Source organism: Malus domestica, chromosome 17 (assembly GCF_042453785.1).
Source record: "Malus domestica chromosome 17, GDT2T_hap1".
Classification (NCBI taxonomy): Eukaryota; Viridiplantae; Streptophyta; class Magnoliopsida; order Rosales; family Rosaceae; genus Malus; species Malus domestica.
Genome location: NC_091677.1, coordinates 14,513,623 through 14,538,051, shown reverse-complemented (window position 1 = coordinate 14,538,051; position 24,429 = coordinate 14,513,623). Strand labels below are relative to the sequence as shown.

Genomic DNA, 24,429 nt, shown 5'->3' with positions numbered 1-24,429 from the left:
ATGGAGTGCAAGTTCAGTGCAAATGGAGGCCAAAATGAGTTAGGGGTGAGGATCGGAGATCAGGAAATACCAAAGAGCGACAGTTTTCTCTACCTAGGATCTATCTTGTAAAAGAACGGAGAATTAGATGGAGATCTCAACCATAGAATACAAGCTGGATGGATGAAGTGAAAGAGTGCATCCGGCGTGTTGTGTGACTGTCGTAGGCCACTGAAGTTTAAGGGAAAATTTTATAGGACGACAATAAGGCCGGCGATGCTGTATGGCACAAAATGTTGGGCGGTGAATCATCAACACGTACACAAAATGGGTGTAGCGGAGATGAGGATGCTTCGTTGGATGTGTGGGCACACGAGAACGGATAAGATTAGGAATGAGGATATCCGAGGTAAAGTAGGAGTAGCCGAAATTGAAGGAAAGATGAGAGAAAATCGGTTACGGTGGTTTGGACATGTGCAAAGAAGGCCTACTGCCACTCCGGTTCGAAGATATGACTACGGGATAGAGGTTCAGGGCCGAAGGGGTAGAGGAAGACCTAGGAAAACTTTGGAAGAGACCTTAAGAAAAGACTTAGGGTACTTGGATCTAACGGAGGACATGACACAAAACCGAGCGCAATGGTGTTCTAGAATTCATATAGCCGACCCCACTTAGTGGGAAAAGGCTTTGTTGTTGTTGTTGTTGTTTAAGGACCGCTCCGCCATGTTGGTGGATGATGGTGGAGAGGTTGTGACTGTCTCCGAGTGCAGGCATTGCTGGAGATTGTTCTGTGCCCATGCAAGGTTGCTTGGCATGCAGGAATTGAGTGCTGGGAGTTTCAGAATTTGAATAAGGATGAAAGAAAGAGGGAAGATATCATGTGCTGGAGCTTGCTAAGAAAGAATAAATGGAGGAGGTGTCCTACTTGCAAGTTTATTGTGGAAAAGAATAAAGGCTGCTTACACGTTACATGTAGGTTTTGCATTCATTTATATAAAAAAAATTGGGAGCTTTAATGAAAAGGGTTTGGGGCAACTTTTTCTTAATAAAAAACCATTAACAACTTTTATTTAATGAAAAAGGCTTGACATTTAATGAAAAGGACACAAGTAACATACAATAGGCCAAAAAAAACAAAAGTCCCACAGGCTGAAGCAAAGCCCAACATGCGACATCAAAATTTTCTTCCAGCTTTGCCCCTGATAGATGTTAACCAAAATCTGTTAATATAACTTCATATTATTTATGAAATTGCCATCGAGCCCAAAAGTCAAATAAAACAAAAACTAATTCATTTTCAACTTTTTTTTTTCCTGAAACGGTTGCAATCATTCCACCAATTGAAAACTCATATCATGACAATTTTTATTCCCAATTTGATAATTTATTTTAGCATTTGTTCCAAAGTTGGTGACCCCCGTTTGCCACTCGAGAATAGCTAGAACAAAATAACCATTCACTAGACCATAACTGCCATAGATCTGCAATTAACTTTTTTTATTTACAGGTCGTGTTTAACATTCTTTAGAAATAAAAATTGCCATGTTGTTTGTTCCAAATATTTATTCACCTTTGACCCAAAAAAAAAAAAAAATATTCGTAAAAACTTAACAGCTTAAAAGTATTCAAATGACTAGTTTCAGTGATGTCTTCCAAATACAATTTACAAACTCAACTGTAGCCAAAAAACATAGCAAATTAAATAGCATCAACACAATTTTTATGCAAAATAATTATGAAGTGCAGGTACTCACTACAATTTGCAACAACTAGGTCATTTCAAACACAAAAACTGTCATGGTTGCAAGCAACCATTTCTTATTTGACAATTGGAAAACTTTCACATACACCATATTTTTAGAAATAGTTTAAGTTATTTTGGCTTAATTTCAGAAATAGTGTATCTACCAGATGGAGATGTTGATTTGACTGCTTTGGGTGGTATGAATGTTGAGGAGGCGCTGGCCAATGACATCTGCGATGTCCTTGCCTCTTAATTTATGGTAGACTTGGCATTCGTGTCGTGTTTTCCGTGTTCGTGTCGTTTTCGTGTCATACCCGATATCTTAACTGGTCGTGTCGTGTAACACCCGTTAAAATAAATGGGTAAAATGACCCGACCCGAAATCAACCCGATAATATTAACAGGTAATATGACCCGACCCGTTACCCGTTAAGGAAAATATATTTTAAACCAATAAATAATCAAATGAAAAACATAATACTAAATAAGTATATACATTCCATATTATCACATCCAAAACATAAAAACGCAATTTTGTTTTAAGTATATTTTCGTTTACCTAAAGTCTTTAATAGTTTTTTAATTAATGTAGAAGTGTAAAAAAATATAGAAAAAAATATATAAACACTCGTAATGACAAGCTTTATAACTTTCATGAAGAGCTTAACTTCGAAATTCGCCACTATAATCATATAAATCATATATCAAAATTTAACCATTGATTGTTGTTTACATTTATGCTTCATTGTTCTCATCAAATTTCGTTTTTTTAGATTTTCTTTTTTATTGTTAAATGATAGATTTTGTTAAATGATATGTTAGATTAGTTACTGACGGGGTTCGAACCTACACTATCATACAATGGCTTAACTCTTTTTCAGCGTTGTGATAACGGGCCACTTGCCCCTCCTAAATCCAATTCAAAATGTAAAGTTGTCCTTACACCCATTAATAAAATAAAATCTCTAATTAAATAGTTTTGTTTTCAAAAGAGACTTGAAAGTTAAAAAGCATTATGGGTCCCTTGTCATACCTCCCACCGTGAGCTCTTCAGCTAACTGATCACAGTTCTAATCCATTTCCAAATTCTTCAATTGTTTTCATGGCAAAAAGACTCGAATAAGCTTCTGGGTCGCACTCCACAATCTTGTTCTTCCTGCAAAAAGGCAACCAGTGGCTTGCAAACTTGGCAGCCTCCATGAAAGCAAAGAGAGTTAGAGCCGAGCCCCCGGTCATCTGAAACATACACTGGTAGCTTCTCTGTCGGCTAATCATTAGCCATGGCTGACAAGGCTATGTTGACCACGTTCCTTCGATCGTCCTCATGTCCACTGCACTTATTGCGACTACGACTTCCACACGCGTGAAACTTGTCACAAACTTCATGGTTATCCTATTGGCCATCCTCTCCATGGTCAGCTGTGGAGACCCAACCGCTGGTCACCGTCCTCCGCTGGTTCCACACGCAGTAACCCTACTGCTTCTTCCTCTTGCAGTATAGATGCTTCTCTGTCCTCCAGTAATCAGCGCGCTCCATCTGGCAGCAACTCTTTGTAGCACTCTTCTCCCTCTGCCCACACCGTGCAAGGGTCTCCCACCCTCCAGGATCTTTAAGTCGCCATGCCGAACCTTTCCGCTGACCAATACTCTCACCTTCTTGCTGTTCTAGATGACACCACTGCATCCTCTTCGTCTGCTCAGGCCCATGCTGTTTCCAGCGATGACTTTACTAAGGTTTGTTACATGTCGCTTCCTGTTGTGGTCAATAGATCATTGACAGCTGTCAGATCGTACCACTTCTTCATTATCATGTTTGGTTGATAATTATGCTCCTCAATTGCCGCCTATCTCCTTGCCTAGCGGAGCCATGGCTCCAATTACATTAACTGGGACTTTTGCGTTTGAATTCTTCACTTGATTTGAAAGATGTTTTGTGTGTTCCTAATTTTAAAATAGACCTTTTATCGATTGGTAAGCTTACAGAGGGATTATCATGTTCTGTGACTTTTTTTCCTTCTTGGTGTGTTTTACAGGACTTGGTTTCGAAGGCGATGATTGGTGTGGGTAAGTGACGTGGCGACTTTTACCACCTCGTGGCCCTTGCCTCCTCCATCCGCACCCTTCAACCTCTATGCAACATCATCACCATACCATCCTCCCTTTGGTATAGGCGCCTCAACCATCCTTCTTCCGCCCATTTGCAAGTTTTAGCCTCTAGTTTTCTTAATTTTTCTTTCGATTCTAGCCATGTTTGTGCTATTTGTCCTTTGGCGAAACAAACCCTCCAACCTTTTGGTTTAAGCTCAATTTCAACAACTTTTGCTTTTTCTTTAATTCATTGTGATATTTGGGTTCCCAATCGACAATCTTCCCTTACTGGATCTCATTATTTTTTTACTATTAGGGATGATTTTTCCCGATTTACACGGGTTTTCTTAATGCGGCATAAATCTGACACCCATCAATTATTAAACAATTTTTTGCATATGATAATACCCAGTTTCATACTAAAATCCAAAGTATTTGTTGTGATAATGGGAGTGAATTTTATTATCTTTGTGAATTTTTCTTTGACAATGGAGTTCTTTTTCAAACTTCATGTGTTTACACGCCCCAACAAAATGGCGTTATTGAACGCAAACATTGACACCTTCTTGAAACTGCACGAGCCCTTCGGTTTCAATCCCACCTTCCACTAAACTTTAGGGGTGAATGCATTCTTACAGCTGCTTATATGATTAATCAACTTCCATCTCGCCTTCTCCATCAAAAGTCCCCCTTTAAGGTCCTCCATAATAAACCACCATCTTATGATCACTTCCGTGCTTTTGGTTGTTTAGCTTATGCCACCTCCGTTATTCCCTCCACTAAGTTCTCACCTAGAGCTCATCGTTGTACTTTTATTGGTTACCCTCATGGTCAAAAAGCATATAAACTCTATGACCTTGACACACACTGCACATTCACTAGTCGGAATGTCATTTTTCACGAAAATTCCTTCCCTTTTTCTTCCATTCCTCATCCACCTGCTGCCTCTTCACTTGGTCAAACCCCCGAGCCTCCTCTCCCAATTAGTTCTTCCCTAGACGTTCATCCTTATTTCCCCCAGGCCCCCACCATGTCCCTACCACCTCCTAACCACCTTCCCTCTCCTACCTTGCCTATTGTCCTTGACACACCTTCCATTGTTCCTCCTCACACACCTTCCAATAACACACATGCCCTGCTACCACAACCCGTCATATTTAAAAGACTATGTTTGCTCGCAGGTGATACTGCCACCACACCCTTCATCGACTTCGCAGCCGAGTTCCACCAAAGGTACACGGTATCCTCTCTGTAATTATATTTCTTGCCATCGTTTATCACACAATCATCTTTCTTATGTCTACTTCGTTAATCGGAATGTGGAGCCATCTTCAATTAGTTAATTGACTAATGACTCATTGTGATGGAACCTTTGTATAGATGTGGAAGTGACTCTTCATAATAGTTATGTTTTTCCTTTAAGAGTCAATAGTTGGATCTCTTCTGTATAAATAAAGGCAAAGACTGCTCTCTTTCTCTTTAAGGTACACAGTTTGGTACGTAGGACGGGACGGAGCGCAGTGGAACAAGGCGTTCCGTCCCACGTTTGGTGCATCAAATTGACTGGGATGCATCGTCCCATGGAACAAATTTTAATCATTTTTTGGTTCCACCTTACCCCTGGAACGAGAGATTTTTCAGTGTTCCCGTCACACGAAGTGGTACACCACGTGTCCCTATATAAATGGTGGGTTATGTGTGTTGAAATGTTAGTAACTTAAAAATTAAAATTTTCCACCACTTGTATAAAAACACGTGGTGCACCATTTGTGTTCCCGTTACAATTAAAAATTTTCCACCTGTAACGACTTGTTCCAGCCCATGGGACACAAAGTTATAATTTTTTGGACAACAATACCCCTCCTCTTTTGCATTTATTCCACTGTTTACCCTCCCTCTCTCTCCTGTAGCCTCATTCTCTTCGAACTCAATCCCAGCAAACCCATCCGAACCCAAACCCAGCTTGATGACATGCTCTCATGACGGCTCTCTCCTCAAAGCCCTCAAACCTCTCCGTTCGAACGTCCCCAAATACTCCATTGGAGCCAAATTCAAACAACCCATTTTCTAATTGTTCAAAGGTGTGACTACAACTCCATCTGAAATCAAGCAAGGTTTCAGAAGAGTTTTTTTCTGCTCCTTGGCCTCAAAAGCTTCGTTACCCTCTCTCTCTCCTGTAGCTTCCTCCTCCACCACAAACCCAGCAACCCAACTATGGCTAACCCAAACCCGATTCTGTCACATAGTAGAGAGGAGACCACGACCACCGGTTCAGTCCCTTCGCGCTTCACCTTCTTCTCCGGCGCTGTCACCTCCGCACTCCACCTTCTTCTTCGACGCTCCGACGAAGCCTCTGTAAATTGAAAAAAAAAAAAAAACATTTTGGGATTTTTCTATGTTTGGTTTGAAGAGAAAGAAATTAAAATAACAAAAATATGGGTTTGAATTGAAGAGAAAGAAAATGAAATGAAGAGAAAGTATGGGTTTCATTTACTGAGTTTGATTTTTACTGGGATCAATCTAGGCATGCGAAGTACAAGAAACATATGGAAGAAGATAAAGCAGAGAAACACGAGAGAGAGAGAGAGAGAGAGTAAAATAAAAAGGGTAAGGTAATCATTTGATCCCGTTCCGTTTTGTTCCATCTTGCCAGTACCAAACATAACACGAAATCTTTGTTCTGTCCCGTTCCATCCCCTTCCGTCTCGTCTGCATACCAAACAATACCTAATTAAACAATCACTACCCTATTTATGGGACCTGGCTTCTCTGCCGTCCTACTTCTCATACATTTTTATCCCCTTCTATTTGTGCAGTCACGGTTAAGCCATGTTAACATTTTATATTACTATTGCTTTTTGTCTTATTATTTCTATAAAAAATCAATATAAAATATTAACGTGACTTAACCGTGACCGCACAAAATATGAGAGGATGAGAGTGTATGAGAAGTGGGAGGACAGAGAAGCCAGTTCCCTATTTATGAATGATCACAACCCATCAAATACCATCTCCATTCAAATAAAATAAATCAATTCATTTTGAAACCTTTACAAACCCATCAAATACTATTAACTAAACATTGATCAAGATTGTGCAATAGTAGTTTATATTTTTTATTTTGAATAATTGAATACCAATGGGATGTATTTATTTTGAATCAGAAGTGTATCTGCAACAAAATTCAGAATTGCTTATGAAAATTATAGACCCACACGGTCTAAAGACCAAATAGCTCCTTCAGATTAATGCTAGTCCCAGTCACATTCGGAGTTCCACGCCACCATAGCTTGGACAGTTTCTGATAAACCCTTTCTGTTGGGTGTCCAGAGTCAAAGAAAACATATTCAGTTACATTTTCACATAATTGAAACTCTGCGGAACCATTCCTGCCACCACAGCTCGAAATTCCTCTGTACGGACCAGAACCACAGCACGCCGCCTTTCCTTCCTTGAAACCTTTACAGCATAACAATAAGGAAAGGAATATTAAAAACAAGACGAGAAGCTAAATCAAAACGAAGAAGGCTTCAGGGCTAATATTTTACCGTATTTTAATGGATTTTCAATAATCTCATTTACTTGATTATAGAAATTTGCATATGAATATTTGAATCCTTGGAGCTTGGTGTTTAGCTTAAGAAGGTCTTTAGCAAGTACTCTACTGTGTAGTTTCACTAATGCTGTAGCTTCTTCCGAGCAGGCACCTATGCTTTCTGGTTTAAGTATTCTCATGCTAGGTATACAACCGACAGGAAATCCGGTTGCAAAACCAAATTTCCTTCCTCCTTTCTTGTATATTTCCTGACAAATGATATGAAGTAGAGTAACTCATCCGAAGTTTCAAAAGAAGAAAACTAGTATCAAAATGTATCTTATGTATTTCATATTTTTGAGAAAGTAAACAGAATGTATTTACTTCGATCACATTTGTGAGATTTCCAATCACCATGCCAACATATTCTTCATGTGAGTGGGATTCAAACAAACTTGAATTTGAATGGAATGGGGTAAAGTAATCATTGCTTCCAATGCTAATCAAGTAAACAGCTCTTGATAGAAATGTGTAGGCTTCTGCATCACCTAGTTTGTGCCTCAACTGCTTCTCGACTTTCTTGAAATACCTTAGTTGAGTTTTAAGGTCTGTCACCTGTATACAAGAATAACAAGGTCATGCTAATGAAGAGAAGACGTAATATAGATTGGCAAAATGAGTAGTCTCGACAAATGGTGGAACATATTCGATATATATAAGCAAGACCACATACCAAACCTTGATGAGTTTCTGCAAGAGCACCAGCCCCACTAGATGCAAAGTTCACCCCATAAATATAATTGTCGAACCCGGGTTGTAAATATGGCGGTATAAATGGCAGTTTTGCATACTCGGCTGCATCATTAATAGAAATTTTAAATCAGTTGTACGTAAATTATTCACTAGTATTGAAGACCATATATAACAATTCATTATTTACAGCATCTTACCGATGAAATCCGGAATTAGACGACCATCAGAAGCTCTACCGGTGGCGTAATTGAAGAAGGTTTCCCCATATGGCCAATTATTTGCCTGAAAGAAACTGGAAGTATTGATGTAGTTATTATTTCCGACATCAAATATTGAATCACCAAGGATGAACATGGCAGCATGCTTATCCTCGCCATGGCTGTAGCTGCTTGGAATAAGAAGGCTTGCACAGAATGCCAGAATATATATTTGAAGCCTTAAAGTTGCCATTTTTGTTCTGGTTTTGTATGTGTTATATCTTCTCCTTTGGTTCATATCAATATATAGGTGTCTGATTTTCTTGGGAAAAAAAAGTAAATGACTACAATTTGTTTAGTCCAATATAGGTGCTCATCACACAATTTGAAATGTATACAAAGTTGCTTAGCTAATCACATACGAAAACGAATTTCAAACAGTACTAAAATTATAAATAACAAATGTGGACTAGGAATTTTTTGTGTGGCTTGGCTAATCACATACGTAAACGAATTTCAAACAGCATCATTAGAAAAAGTTCTAGGTTTAGGGTTTAATCGTTGTAAATTATTCTTCTCTCTTGGAGGAATATATATAGTTGTACGAGGGTTCTTCTGGTTTTGTATGTGTTATATCTTCTCCTTTGGTTCATATGAATATATAGGTGTCTGATTTTCTTGGGAAAAAAAAAGTAAATGACTACAATTTGTTTAATCCAATATAGGTGCTCATCACACAATTTTAAATGTATACAAAGTTGCTTAGCTAATCACATACGAAAACGAATTTCAAACAGTACTAAAATTATAAATAACAAATTTGGACTAGGAATTTTTTCAAACAGCATCATTAGATAAAGGTCTAGGTTTAGGGTTTAATCGTTGTAAATTATTCTTCTCTCTTGGAGGACTATATATAGTTGTACGAGGGTTCTTCTATATTAGGAAACAGGAATCCTAATTATACAATTACATTCCCAAAATATATGGTTGACTCACTCCAACACTCTCTCTCAAGTTTGTCGTAGATATTTCTCAAGCCCAACTTGTCAAGTGAGTCTTGAAATACCCTTGCTGACATTGCATAAGTTAATACATCTGCTAATTGATCTTCAGATCTCACATATTAAATGTCCACCAATTTGACGTCTAACTCTTCGATGAAATGTCTATCCACTTCCACATGCTTTGTGCGATTATGCTGAACTGGATTATTAGTTATCTCTCTCGCTATGTGTTTATTGCAGTATAACAACATAGCTTCCTTAGTCTTAAATCTTATATTTGTAACAAGAATCATATCTCTGTCACAAATCTCATGTGTCATACCTCAGTATTCCGCCTTGGCTGTAGACTTGGCTACTACATTTTGTTTCTTGTTTCTCCAAGTTATGAGATTTTCAGCCACAAATGTAAGGTAGCCTAAGGTACAACATCGGTCAGTAATATTTAGGCCTGGCAATTTCTGACACGATCCGATAATCCGACACGACACGACACGAAATTAACAGGTGTTCGGGTTGACACGATAACGAAACGGGTCGTTATCGGGTAACCCGATAAGCACCTGTTAAGATAACGGGTTGGTTTGGGTATACACGTGGGTAACACGATACACGATAAGCAGAATATTAATTTAATAATTTTATAACCCTAAAAAAAATACTATAATAATTATATATATTAATTTAACAATTTTATACCCCTAAAACTATAATAATTATAATAATTATATATACTATAATAATTATATGCCCAAAATATTAACTATAATAGTTATATATATATATATATATATATATATATATATATATGTATATATATATATATATATTAAATTTTATACCCCTAAAAACTATAATAATTATACATACAAAATAAATAGATTTAAATCTACTTAATAAATAAATAAATATATATATACACACACACACCATTGAACTTCATGGGATACGAATTATACGAAACTAATTTCAATGATCCAACCGTCAAACTTGTTTGTATATGCTTCAAGATCGCATCAGCAAAAAATTACAAAAAAAAAAACATTCACAGATCAAGTAACGAGGCAAAACTTTCCGACGGTTATAAACGAAAAATCACGATTTAACTGTTATTTTAACTCCGATTTTGATGATTTTTTACAGCTACACTCCTTGACCATATATGAATACAATGAATGAATTCGATCTTCAATTTAAAATATTTACACTAATGGATACCACAAAATCTTATGTTATACTTGATGAAAGTATGAATAAACTTTTAAGTGTTAGTGAATCTATTATTTTGATAGGATACGCATTCTACGAAACTATTTTCAATGATCCAACCGTCAAACATGTTTGTATATACTTCGAGATCACATACGCCAAAAATTGCAAAAAACAAACATTCAGAGATCAAGTAATGAGACAAAACTTTTTGACGGTTATAAATGAAAAATCACAATTTAACGGTTATTTTAACTCCAATTTTGATAATTTTTTACAGCTACACTCCTTGACCCTATATGAATACAATGAATGAATTCGATCTTCAATTTAAAATATTTACACTAGTGGATACCACAAAATCTTATGTTATACTTAATGAAAATATGAATAAACTCGTAAGTGTTAGTGAATCTATTGTTTTGATGAGATACGCATTTTGCGAAACTAGTTTCAACGATCCAACCGTCAAACTTGTTTGTATATGCTTTGAGATCGCATACGCCAAAAATTACAAAAAACAAACATTCAGAGATCAAGTAACGGGACAAAACTTTTCGATGGTTATAAACGAAAAATCACGATTTAACGGTTATTTTAACTCCGATTTTGATGATTTTTTTACAGCTAAACTCCTTGACCCTATATAAATACAATGAATGAATTCGATCTTCAATTTAAAATATTTACACTAGTGGATACCACAAAATCTTATGTTATACATGATGAAAGTATGAATAAACTCTTAAGTGTTAGTGAATCTATTGTTTTGATGGAATACGCATTCTACGAAACTAGTTTCAACGATCCAACCGTCATATATGTTTGTATATACTTCGAGATTGCATATGCCAAAAATTGCAAAAAACAAACATTCAGAGATAAAGTAACGAGACAAAACTTTTAGACGGTTATAAACGAAAAATCATGATTTAACGGTTATTTTAACTCCGATTTTGATGATTTTTTACAGCTACACTCCTTGACCCTATATGAATACAATGAATGAATTCGATCTTCAATTTAAAATATTTACACTAGTGGATACCACAAAATCTTATGTTATACTTAATGAAAGTAAGAATAAACTTTTAAGTGTTAGTGAATCTATTGTTTTGATGGGATATGCATTCTACGAAACTAGTTTCAACGATCTAACCATCATACTTGTTTGTATATGCTTCGAGATTGCATACGCCAAAAATTGCAAAAAACAAACATTTAAAGATTAAGTAACGGGACAAAACTTTTCGACGGTTATAAACGAAAAATCACAATTTAACGGTTATTTTAACTCTGATTTTGATGATTTTTTACAACTACACTCCTTGACCCTATATGAATACAATGATTGAATTCGATCTTCAATTTAAAATATTTACACTAGTGGATACCACAAAATTTTATGTTATACTTAATGAAAGTACGAATAAACACACTAGTGGGTCACTTTCATTAAGCTTTGAGTTCCATTGGCAAGGTTTAAACTTTTGAGAAATGCTTCACAACCTTGAAAACAAAAACGCTTTCATTTTGCATATCCTTGCACATTTAATATTTGTAAAAGATTAGTAGTGTATGGATATATTTTTTATGAGGCTCTTATTTTCGAGTACATAAGCGACAAATGTGTTTTAATGTTTTGAAGTAATATTTATGTGACAATGTGTGGTATGTGCAAATTTAAGGAAAAAAAATATTTTTCTTAATGGGTCATAACGAGTCGGGTCACTTTACCCGTTGGGTAAAGTGACCCGACCTGTTAAGGACCTGTTAAGATAACAGGTGTGACACGACATGACCCGTTAAGATAACAGGTGTTACATGAAAACGACACGAACACGACTGACACGACCCGTTTACCAGGCCTAGTAATATTACTAGCCTAATCAGCATCAATATATCCCTTTATCTCCATATGTCTATGCTTCCTAAAAATCATCCCTTGTCCCGATGCACCTTTCAAATAACTCAATATTCGCATTATAGCGGCCATTTGATCCTCACTAGGAGAGTGCATAAAATGGCTTACAATGTTAATGACATAGGCCATATTCAATTGTGTAAGTGACAAATAAATCAACCTTCCTATTAATGTCTGGTACCTCTCTTTATTAGTAGGCATTTGATCTTGGTAGACTGCTAGATGATTATTCAACACGATGGGGGTTTCTATTAGTTTACATGCCAACATCCTAGTTTCAGATAGAAGGTCTAGCACATATTTCTGCTGAGACAAGTAAATACCATGCAAGAAAGCATTGTTCACATCAAATTGCTTTAAAGGCCAACAAGCTTACTTGGCCTAGGCAAGGGTCTAGGCGGATTAGGAAGATTTAAGAAAATTCATTATATATTATAAATAAGTACCTATTTCTACTTAAAAAAACACACATCATTATATTGCGATACATAAATTCTAAATAAAATGACATATAAATTATAAAGTATTAGAATCTATTGATAACATGGGAAACAAGCACATAATGAGGGTTCATCCAAGTATTCAACAAGTCTTTTACATTTTATTGAAATTAAAATGCAAAATGAAAGTTATCAATTCTTTGTCTAAGTAAGAGTCGTGGCCTAGGTGAGTTTAGGTGTGGTAGAACTAAAAATAAAGGTTAGCTTTGTACAAGAATTACATGCTATTTAGAACAAGATCAATATATATATATGTGTGTGTGTGTGTGTGTGGTGTAAACCACATACCATTGCATCATTGTATGTGTGTGTGTGTGTGTGTATGTATGTTCAAGGTTAATGTTATACAATTAGGTCAAGCTTTTGAGAATACCTGAAGATGACATTGAGTTAGATGAACGAGATGAACCTTAGTCTGCAAGTAATCGTCCAAGAAAAGTCTTATACTCACTTGAAGCCTTTATGTTCTTATGGTGATATAACTATTTTCTTAGAACATTTCTTTAGTGAGCAAGGAATTCCTACATTTATAGTGGCAATGGTAGCCAACTTCCATCTATCGTGGAAGTATGGTTATTGTCTTGTTGCACCAAATCCCTGTTTATATGGAGTAGTGGATTAGTGGTAAAATATCTTAAGTAGTTATTTCAAAGCATTTTGAATGTGCTTCCACAAAAATAGGATGTTAACTTTTTCACGTATTCAAACTTTATAGAATCATATTATCAACATGTAACCTCTCCTTTATCACAACTTGTTAAGTTCAAATAAGATTCTTACAAGACGGGCTAGAAGGGCGCCTAGGAGGGTAGGTGGATGCCTAAGCGGGTCTATGAGCACTTTCTTAATTTTCAAATGCCTAAGGACTAATCGGGGCGTGGCCACATGCTTAGCGCTTAGGTAGGAATTTTTAGATCTGTGGGAAAGATTGACAAATTAAACTATATTCCGTGATTAGGAAGGAAAATATGAAAAGTTCTAAGTGCTTTACTCTAACAGATCTAATGACTTAAGTAAAAAAAAAAACTTAGCATCCTAAGGCATCTAAGTCAGTCCAGGAATGTATATGTTCATTTTGCCTCACATCCAGCTTTTAGCTATGCATCTTGAACTCCAACCAGGGGTCTGTGATATTGTCCAAAACTTTGAAAGATCAAAATCTTTGAGAGACAAACACGTAGGACTAGCCGAACTTGGCTAACTTAGAATCAGGCAAGCTTTTTCAAGGGTCATTCCAGAGAAGTTATTCTGAGATGATTCACTCATGCTCTGTTGGTAACTATCTATCTTTGAAGCGGTGCTCACTCTTAAAAGCCTAGTTGAGCAAAATTACGGGACCATGTTTTTCTAAGCCCATGACATGTAGCACTTTGGGTGGCAAGAAAGACTAGAATACCCATGGTCCATGGAGCGTAGTCCAGTGACCCTTGTTTGTAGGCTAGGCTTAGGCCCTTTTAAGTAAAGAAACCCTAATTCAAGTCAAATTAGGATATCTTGGTGGTTAGGCAACATAATCTTTATCCTAAAGAGATTGGGTATCTTATTCTAAATTTCCTCCTAGATAGTCTCCTGATTTAATGGGGATTACTTCCCCTACAAGGACTCTTAAAATACTCTAGTCTGGGTATTTATCAGGACATATTATTACTTTCTTCATCTTCTCCAAGACACACTTATTTTCTCTACGTCTAACAAATGCATGTGCGCTGACATCTATGCGTAGACATGTCCATGTAGAACTCATATCTTCAACATCTCTCCATAGGCTATTCGTAATCCATATGTATTTCACATCACACCATTCTCTTTTAGAACTACACAATAGTTTGGTTCTCCTACTCGAAGATATGTAGGCAATCCTATTCGGATTTAACAACACCCCCTAATTAACCTCATTCTTCCTACGCCGAAGATCATGGGCAATTGATACTAGTTCCTACCTCTGTTCGGTAAAGTGCTCGAATTTGGTTCCACCAATACCCTTATAGCCTTTCATGCTCAGTTATCTAATCAAGATGGTACACCACTTTTTTATCCTTCAGAATTTCATGACCTATTAGGTTTTCTGCACTATCTCAATTTAACTCGTCCGCACATTGCTTATGCGGTCAATCATATCTTTCAATTCATGTCCAGCTAGCAAATGGACCTCTCATGAGTGACTGCTAAACTAAGATCAAGATGAATAATAACATGATTAAGAACTAGATTGAAGGGTTTATCATAATTGAACCCATGTTGTTGATGAAAACATTTAGCAACTAAACAGGCCTTGTAGCGCTAAACAGAACTATCTGCATTACGCTTAATCCAAAAAACCCATTTGCATCTAACTAAATTTTGAGAGCGATGAGATGAATTAAGAGATCGCATACCATTTTTAAGTATATCATTAAAGTCTTTCGTTATCGTTGTACATCATACAAGATACGTGATAAAACATGAGGTTTAACAGGATCAGAGCTAGAAAAAGTGAGTGCATATGGAAGTGGATAACGTACAGTTTCATTGGTGAATTGCTTGTGTTTAAAATGATTTGTATAGAAGTGGGTCTTCATGGGATGCCTCAATGAGGCACAACTTGGGTGGAAAAGTGTTGTTGGGCTATGAGTGGCTTGTTGCAGAGGAGTAACTAGGACACTAGAAGTGGAACTCACTGACAAGCGCACTGGGCTGAGGTACAAGAGCTGACCCACTAGCACACGCATTAAGTTGAGGCACATGAGCAACAACAGGCTGAACTTAAAGTTGGGCATGGTTTAGGCCTAGGAAGGAAGGTGATGAAGGCGAGCTAGCAACTAGGTTATAGGCTGCACTATGCATAAGAGAGGATAGGTTGGGCAATAGGGGCTGGGCTTCAACAGGCAGAAACTGAATAAGTGGATAAGATAGAACGTGGTTGAGCTTCAAGAGGACATGCATGAAAATGGTCTGGGTTATAGAGGTAATAGGGCGAGCAATTGGAAATGTCATTTCGTCGAAGTGACATGGTGAGAAATGAAAACCTGATAGGTCTCCAGATTATGGCATCAATATCCTTTAAATTGCAAGTTGTAACCTACAAACATTCTTTGGAACGAGATTCCAATTTATTAGTAGTATAAACTCCTAGGTGTGAGTGACACACAACTAAACGTATGAAGAAAGGATTAATCAGGTGACGACCAAGAAGACTGAAAATATAGACTAGACGAACCAACGACCGAGCATAAAAGAAGGTTAATAATGAAGGTGGCTATGAGAGCTACTTTAACCCAACTGTAGGACTGGGAATAGATAATGTTTAGAAGGAGACAGGTGACTATGGACATATCACGGTATTTGCATTCATCAAGACCATTTTGTTCGGGGGTATGGTGATACAAGACACGATGAACAATTTTAGTTTTATGAAAAAAAAGTCTTAAATGAATGGTTTATGTATTCTGTACAATCATTGGTTTGAAGAAATTTAATGGAGGAGTTAAACATACTTGTCACCATATTATAAATTGATTCGAAATGCATGAATACTTCTGATTTGGCACGCATAGGGAAAATCCAAGAATAACGGCTATAGTCAACTGATAATAATACATAATAGCTGAAATTGGAGAGAGAGAAAGAGTAGAAGAGATCCAAAGATCCAAATAAATTAAATAATGCGAAAATGAAGCAATAATTTTATTGGAATCAAAAGGTACTTTGTGCAACTTAGAAAGTGCGCAAGGCTTACAAAACGCCTTATTTAATATAGAAATAAAACCTAAAGACAATTAGATAAAACTTTGGAGGACAGATGATCAAGACGGGAGTGCCATAAGGAAGAGGCAATAACAAAGAAGGCAGATGGATGAGACGATGACACAGGATAGAGGTGACCCTCACAGCAACCCTGAAACAACAGAGAACCAATCTAAAAGCCATAAATAACTTGACCAGTCAGATGAACAGTAACATCCACGAAATTATCTTGAGTAAACTAAGAAGCAGAGAAAAGTTTTTTCTTGAGAAAAGGAACATGGAAGACATTGTTTAATTTGAAATAACAAGCTTAAGATAAAAGGAATAGAGTTAGTGTGAATAATAGAAAGAGAAGCCCCGTACCAATGAGAACAGAATTGTTACCAATACAGGGAGATGGATCCTGGAGGGTAGCCCCATCATTAGTCATGTGGTGAGTGGCTCTTGTATCAAAGTACCAGGTAGGATTGTTAGCAGCACCAGGTGAAAAAGCATGATATGTTGTAAAGGGAAGTAGAAGACGATGAGGACAAGCAGAGATATGATGTTTAGGAGAGTTGCAAAAATTATACCAAAAGACAAGAGGAGTACCAAGGATACCTTGTTGATGATTGGGATGAGGAACCCAATTCTTGGATGACCAGTTCCGAAGACCACCACAATCACTGTTAAGGCCCAAAAATGTGACATGCAAGCCCAATCCAGTCTCAAGGCCCAACCGTCATACACGAGTCAAGCCTAATCACATGCAAAGGTGCATAATCGAGAAATAAAAATATTCACAATTATGCCACACTATGATAAATAAACGGGTCGTTTGTATAAATTAATCCATGCATATACGTCACGCCAAGCTCGATGACGCTAACTATAATTCATGCTCAAATAAGCCCAAGTCACATGCTCGGGGCTTCCCAAGTGAATTGTGGTCTAAATGGTTATGAAAGTTTATCAGGGTCTATGTGGAGTCAAAATTGTAGAAGACTTTGGGCTGCTTGGGAACTTAAAGTTCCAACACCACAATTTTTGAAGCCTACTTAGGTGAGTTTGGGAGAGAACATGCCTACCTTCTGCTTTTATCTGTCAAACCAACCAATCCAATTAGAAAGAAATCGAATCCTAAGCCTTAAGTTCATGTGAAAGCCCAACAAAGCATACATTTAGGTATTTGAAGAAGGTCTTGCCGTACGGCAACCAATTGGCCTAAAATTCAATGGTGGTGTTTATGTAGTTATTATTTCTAGGATCATAATGTCGTCTCCAACTGACCCGGCCAAAGGGCCATAGAGCTAAAAATAGCTTGGAATGACACGAAAACCGTCTCTAACCAAGGGTCAGGTCAAAACCCCCAAATTAGGCCAGTGGGCTGGCCATCTCCAGCCAGCTAGCCAACCCTCTAACATCAGAATGTCAAGCATGACTTTGTGGCAGGTGCAAGAATACCACACTTTCTTCCTTATTGTGGCAAGTGGCACTTAAAATATGTCTGAAAACCTTATTTTAATATGGTAGTTCAATTTAATTAACCACATTGATTTGTGGCACCCTTATTCAAAGATTACATTTACCTATTTTATATTTTTTAGGATGGAGTTGATCAATTTCAAGAATCATTTGTGATAAAACTCATATGAAAATGAGACCCATACAATACATTATCATTTTCGGTAAGTAAATTTGCCAATCAATTACTGACACTTCTTAGGGTAAAAATGATTTACTGACAATGACATAGAGGAATCTAATTTATTTAAAAGTAACCAAAGAATTAAAATATTAAAGTTTCAAAGACACATGTTTAAATCAATTTAATGTCCAATTTGGGCTGCGTGTTACATTTGATGCAAAAGACTTACAAGTCTTGGAACAGACTCTTGAGATTGTGTAGACCTTTTGTGGCCTTGGAGTTCCATGGCTGGCCACCCCACATTTCATTAGCAAATTGCTTGTAGACCTTTTCAGTGAGATGCAAAGAGTCCCAAAACACATAGTCATTTGGATTTTCACACAATTCAAACTCATTCACTATTCTTTTCCCTCCACAGCTAAACACTCCTCTAAATTCACCTGTCCCGCAGCATGCTGTTTTCCCTTCTTTAAAACCTTAATTTCATCACACACAATTACACCATTCAATATCCACTTGTAACTTCTAATATATTACACATCTATAAGCAAATGAATTTGCCTAAAAGATAACGAGTATGATTATGTTTTTGTGCTTATAGGTCAAGTCTAGATTTGGGCTGTCACTATTTATTTATTTTAGTTACATTGGCAGTTTTAAATCTGTTTATACCATACTTAGGGCCTCCGTATTTAGACCTCGTATAAATACTCAAATGACTCAAATGTAATTATGTAATAAATGAAGGGACAAATATATAATAAGTGAGGAGCCCTTATTCTATAAAAAGACTCCTCACTCTCCTCATTAAGGGAGGCCAATTCTTAGGCCATAGAGAAGGGCTCATCCTCACAATCAGAGGAAGCCCTCTCACCCTCTCAAAGCCTCACTCTCATATTTAGAGGCTCTCTCCCTCACAATCCTCTCATAAACAGAGAAATACAATATCAGTGTGGACGTAGCCCAAACATTAGGGTGAACCACGATACATCTTGTGTTATTTACTTTCTTGCAGATTCACGGTCGGATTTACGTTATTCCAAGACCCCTCCCGTTTTGTGCATCAACAAAATCCTTACCATAACTTACTCTTACCTATCATCCTGCCCACCCTCGTCACTAGGCGAATCCCAGTGTCTTAAAGCGATAATTATTTCATTCCGCCTCTAGTAGTGTAGGGAAAATGTTGTTTAAAGACATTTGTAGGATCGATCATAAGACCTAGACTTCTGTTGGTTCAGCCCTCTTTAGCAACAGGAAAAAAAAAATGCACATAATAGAAAATGGTACTCATCAAGTTATAGGGTGCATTTGTAACCCCATATAAGAAGTTTCCAACGTGTTGTGTTGAACTTATTAATTGGTCCGATTCGGCAATAATGTTTACCTGATCAACTGAATTAAGACAACTAATTTGCTTTTGTGCATTTACGTACGTACCATATTTTGAGGGATGTCTGATTCTCTGTCTAAGATTGCTGTTCGAGTCGTAGAGTGAATATTTGAAACCCTCCAACTGGTTTCCAAGTTGAATGAGAAGTTTTGAGAGTGCTTGGTTATGTAATTTGGCAAGTGATGAAACCTCTTTTAAGCAGCTACCATTATTTTCAGGCTTGATTATTCTGACCCCCGGAAGACAACCCGAGTCCAGCAAGTTGATGAACCCAAATTTCCTACCCCCTCCTGCATAAATTTCCTGCCAAATTTACACCCAATCAAACCATATAAAAAACATGGAAAGCGTTCTCCTAACATATGTTATGTTGTCATATTACGAGTCAACCACATTGATTAGTTATAGAGTCAGGTCGAATTTAAAATGTGTGGTTTTGACTAGCAATTTCAGAGGACTTGGATTGTCTGCCCTCTAATTTTGGTGCCCTCCCCGTGCCCTCCTGTTTTTGTGGTCATGGTTAAGCCACGTCAACATTTTATATTACTATTTCTTTTTGTTTTATTATTTTTATAAAAAAATAATATAAAATATTGACGTGGCTTAACCGTGACCACACAAAACAGGAGGGCACGGGGAGGGCACCGAAATGGGAGGGCAGACAATCCAAGTCCTTTCAGAACATAACATTTCAGACTATGTGTATTGTGCTTAATGCATACTTGGATAACGCTTGTCAAGTTGCCGATGACCATTCCGACGTATTGTGAGCGAGGGTAGGACTTTAACATGGGAGAATTGGTTAGGAAAGGGCTTATGTAATCGTTGGTTCCAATGCTGAACAAGTAGACGGCTCTTGAAAGTGTCACTTTGGCTTCAACATTGCCTAACTTGTGTCTGAACCAGGTCTCTACCTTCTTATAGTACTTCAGTTGTGTCTTAAGATCAATGACCTGAAATAAGAGGGAGTATAACACTTCTATACATTTAGCTGCACTTTGTGAGTGTAAATTTTTCCGTATTTAGAAAAATTCTAAATGCAATGGTTATCTCATACGTGCTGTAAAATAAATTAATAAACAATTTTTTTTTCAAATTATTTCGGTCTATTGTTTATTAAATTGAGGGTATTTTTGTCATTTGGTCCTTATTTAACATAATTTGTCAATGAATGACCAAAATGATTGATGAAAGACAAATTTAAGGACCACTTCTATTGATTTTAAATTTCAATGACCAAAGTAATGAGTTATGCAAATTTCAAGGACCTTTTTAGATAAAAAATCATAAATTATTAATAAAATGATATGTAGTCGTTGTTTCTAGAGCACTCTACATCATTTTTAATTTAAGTCCACACAGACTTAAATGATATGGGCATGTAGCCGACCAACAATTAATAATTATGTGTCATTTTACTAATTGACTTCTTACACTATTTGTAAGGCGATACAACCATTACACCTAAAATTTTCTATTTTCTTACTTTCAACAATGTAATAGAAGCTAAACATATGTTTCATTTCCTCACCCTACTTAAGTAGCACATTAACAATATCCATACCAAATTGTACTAATAGCTGGCCATATCATAATATCACTTTGTCAAATGCAAACAATACCTACCTCGCCATGAAAAGTCTCAACAAGAGCACCAGCTCCGGCGGATGCGAAATTCGCACCACCATAATATTGGTGAAATCCCGGTTGAAGAAAGGGTGGAACAAATGGCAGGTGAGCGTACTCAGCTGCAAAGTACATATGATAATATACAAAATTAGATTAGATCATGCTTAAGTATAAGCAGACAAAACGATCTTGCGTTAGGTTAACTAGCTAGTTAACAAAAGTGGACATGTACAAACAAGGACCACATCATAGAAGATTTGCAAATCTTACCAATGAAGTCTGACATCAAACGTCCGTCGGAGAATCTTCCCGTTGGGAACTTGAAGTAGGTTTCTCCGTACGGCAAGAAATTTGCTTGGTCGAGAGTTGTAGTGTTGATGTAGTTGTTGTTGCCAGAATCTAAGTAAGAGTCTCCAAAGATGAACAAGGCAACTTGCCTTTTTGAAAGCCAAGATTTGCTTCCAAAACAAGTTGAGATTAGTAGTGCTGCATGGAGAAAGAAAACGAGGGAGATAAAGCTTTGCTTTGCCATTTCTGCAAAGTTATTGAACATATCACCAGTACATATATATAGTTATATACATATAGTCAAACAAATACAGAAACTTTGTTTCTATTTAGTTTGAAATTAAATGACACTGTATATATATATAAATCATGAGAATTGATACATCTGGGAGAGATGAATAAGAAAAACCTCTCCAAAGTCAAAATAATTTTGAGAATTTGAAAATATTTTTGTCCAAAGACAAAACAAATACTTGGCTCAGAACTAATACTAGGCGTTGAAAATTTGAACAGAATTTTTTTTTTTTAAATATATTTTGGAGGCGATGCAAAATTCTCAGCCAGCAATGTCCAAATAATAAAAGGTTGCAATGGTCCGAACGTGTGGAGATGTACTTTTTGTTTCATTGAGATTGAAGAAGTCAATTGCTCTTTTTGTTCCATGGCGACGGGTTTTGCTAATGTTAGATTACTACAATCCTGGAGAGTTTAAGGGCGTATTTGAAAATGTATTTAAAATAAGTGAATCATTATTGGCACTTCAAAAATTTTATTTTATACTCCAATAACACTTTCCTAAAATAATTGAAAACAATTTTTGTGAAATATTTTTTGAACAAACTCTCAACAAAAATATTAGTAAATTTTGAAAAAAATACTTGAAGTGTTTCCTAAAAATATATAAGTGGTGTTTCTTACCATGCTTCTTTGTAACCCAAAACTTATTTTTTCTAAAAACACTTTCAATTATTTTAAAAATACTTTCAGATAAGTTCTAAGTTGTTCATAAATAAGCTAATAACGTACATCAAATTTACACCTCCACTTATATTAGGGGCATGTAATTAGAGATATGTGGAGAGCGAAAAATATTAATGTTACGTAGATCGAAAGGCTTTATATTGATTCGTTCCGAATTGAACGGTTGATAAAAACTAGAAAGTTAGGAAAAGGAGAAACCGGAACCTACAGTTGCAAGTAAAAATGGGACCACTTGGTTCAATAAAAAAAATAAGTGTATGCCACTTTCTCTTTATCTCTCCTTTCTCTCTTCTTTCGGTCTTTCCTCTTCTTCTTTGTCTTCTCTCTTCTTGAATAAAGTTGAGATTCTATTATAAAATTAATTGACAATGTAGATGTGAGATTCATACTCAACATGTTCTCTCACATGTGACGAATTTTCAAGTCTAACATGTGAACAAAACAAATCGGTTGACGTGGAGCACATGTTGCCATTAGACTTTACACATAGGACAACTAAGCTCTGATGCTATGAAGAAAGTTGAGTTCTATTATAAAACTAATTAGCAATACGAGGGGTAGTCCAATTACTTATAAGCACACGAAATGACTCTCATTTTCCTGAAATAATTCTCAACTGAGTAGTGGTAGGGCTGCGGAATGGAGAAGAATGAAGAGTGTTGAGACCCATTTTAAATGGCTATCTTCTACCATTTATGTTTAACCTACAATTTTAATTGAGAAAAAGAGAGAGTATAGTATCCAATAGTTCGTAGTACTAAAGAAAAACTCAAGTTGCAGAATGAGCTAATAATTATACCGAACTTTCACCAATTTTTCTTAGTACGTATCACTTAATAGTTTGGAATTTCTTGTTGAAGATTTTAAGTATCATTGAGTACGTATCAATGAGCTTTCTATGAAGGTGTCTCACATAGGACCTATCATAGAAGATGCTAAGTATATGTTGCAACTGGTCGCTGAAGCTTCTGCTTCACACATAAACCACCAAGCAATCTCTGTAGCTCATGGGCTTGCTCGTTTTGCCCTCCATTCTTGAGGTGATTGTACTTGGTTAGGTGAACCCCCTACTCTAATTTGTGATCTACTTGAGAAGAATAACTTTTTTCTCTGTACCGTACGTGTAGCCAATTTTTAACTTTGAATGAAATATGTGATGTCTTTTATAGAAAACAAATATATGTGGTTTTCATGGTTCTCAAAGAAGTTAGCCGATATTAGGTCAGTGACCATGACATAAATTTGTACAATCTTTAGCAAAGGCGAAGTGTTAAAACGTAGATTAGGATTCTCTTCCTTTCTTTTTCCATCTCATTTCATTCCCTCATCTCACATTCTCTTTTTATAAAAAAAAATTAATATAAGATTCTCTTTTTATAAAAAAAAAATTAATATAAGATGTTAACGTGGCTTAACAGTGACCGTTCAAATAGAAGGAGAAAGAAAAAAGATGGGAGAGAATTCTACTCCGTTAAATGTAACCCCTATTACCTTTTTGAGATGTACTGTAATGAGAGTCTTGCATGTCATCATTAAGATTTGAATGAATGATTGCAATCACTACTAGAGAATCCATCTCTCTCCACTAATTTTAAGCCAACAAAATTGATTTTTGTTGGCAAAAAAGTTTTCTCCTGATAAATTTTTTGCTTTGTTGGCTTATAGTCATTAAATTTGTGTCGACAATTAATTTGCAGGCAAAAAATATTTTTACTGACAAATAAATTGATAGTCGGCAAACCATACAAGTTTTGTTGTAAAAAATAAGCGCAGAATAATTCATTTTCGTACCTTGGTCTTTCTTGTTCTTTTTTATTTAGCCGCTTCTTTTTTTATCTTCTTAAAATTCCCCCTC

The 24,429-nt window shown here is 36.4% G+C and overlaps 2 protein-coding genes and 1 long non-coding RNA gene across 7 annotated transcripts; 1 reads left to right on the top strand and 2 right to left on the bottom strand.

Moving 5' to 3' along the window:
* Window positions 1–3,251: 3,251 nt before the first annotated feature.
* On the top strand, window positions 3,252–4,104 carry LOC139193703 (uncharacterized). The gene is made up of 2 exons (XR_011578143.1): window positions 3,252–3,457; window positions 3,757–4,104. It is a non-coding gene; the product is annotated as an uncharacterized lncRNA (long non-coding RNA).
* A 2,799-nt stretch (window positions 4,105–6,903) lies between these two features.
* LOC103416678 (GDSL esterase/lipase 1-like) lies at window positions 6,904–8,993 on the bottom strand. Its single transcript, XM_029097927.2, has 5 exons — window positions 8,297–8,993; window positions 8,080–8,201; window positions 7,731–7,961; window positions 7,360–7,615; window positions 6,904–7,270 (listed from the first exon to the last, which is right to left on the bottom strand). The coding sequence occupies exons 1-5, from the start codon at window positions 8,592–8,594 to the stop codon at window positions 7,032–7,034; spliced, it is 1,146 nt and encodes a 381-aa protein (XP_028953760.2). The 5' UTR covers window positions 8,595–8,993; the 3' UTR covers window positions 6,904–7,031.
* A 7,547-nt stretch (window positions 8,994–16,540) lies between these two features.
* On the bottom strand, window positions 16,541–22,215 carry LOC103403136 (GDSL esterase/lipase 5-like). 5 transcript variants are annotated; one of them, XR_011578142.1, is made up of 7 exons: window positions 21,576–22,154; window positions 21,303–21,424; window positions 20,399–20,629; window positions 19,724–19,979; window positions 17,257–17,321; window positions 17,020–17,099; window positions 16,541–16,807 (listed from the first exon to the last, which is right to left on the bottom strand). XR_011578142.1 is itself a non-coding variant. In XM_070817267.1 (7 exons), exons 1-6 carry the CDS (start codon window positions 21,856–21,858, stop codon window positions 17,079–17,081), a joined length of 978 nt encoding a protein of 325 aa, XP_070673368.1. In that variant the 5' UTR covers window positions 21,859–22,154; the 3' UTR covers window positions 16,709–16,807; window positions 17,041–17,078. The 5 variants fall into 5 exon arrangements, 3 of the variants coding, with proteins under 3 accessions (XP_070673367.1, XP_070673368.1, XP_008340181.2); XM_070817267.1 differs by having other exon boundaries at window positions 16,709–16,807; window positions 17,041–17,099; XR_011578141.1 differs by having other exon boundaries at window positions 17,020–17,321.
* Window positions 22,216–24,429: the final 2,214 nt, after the last annotated feature.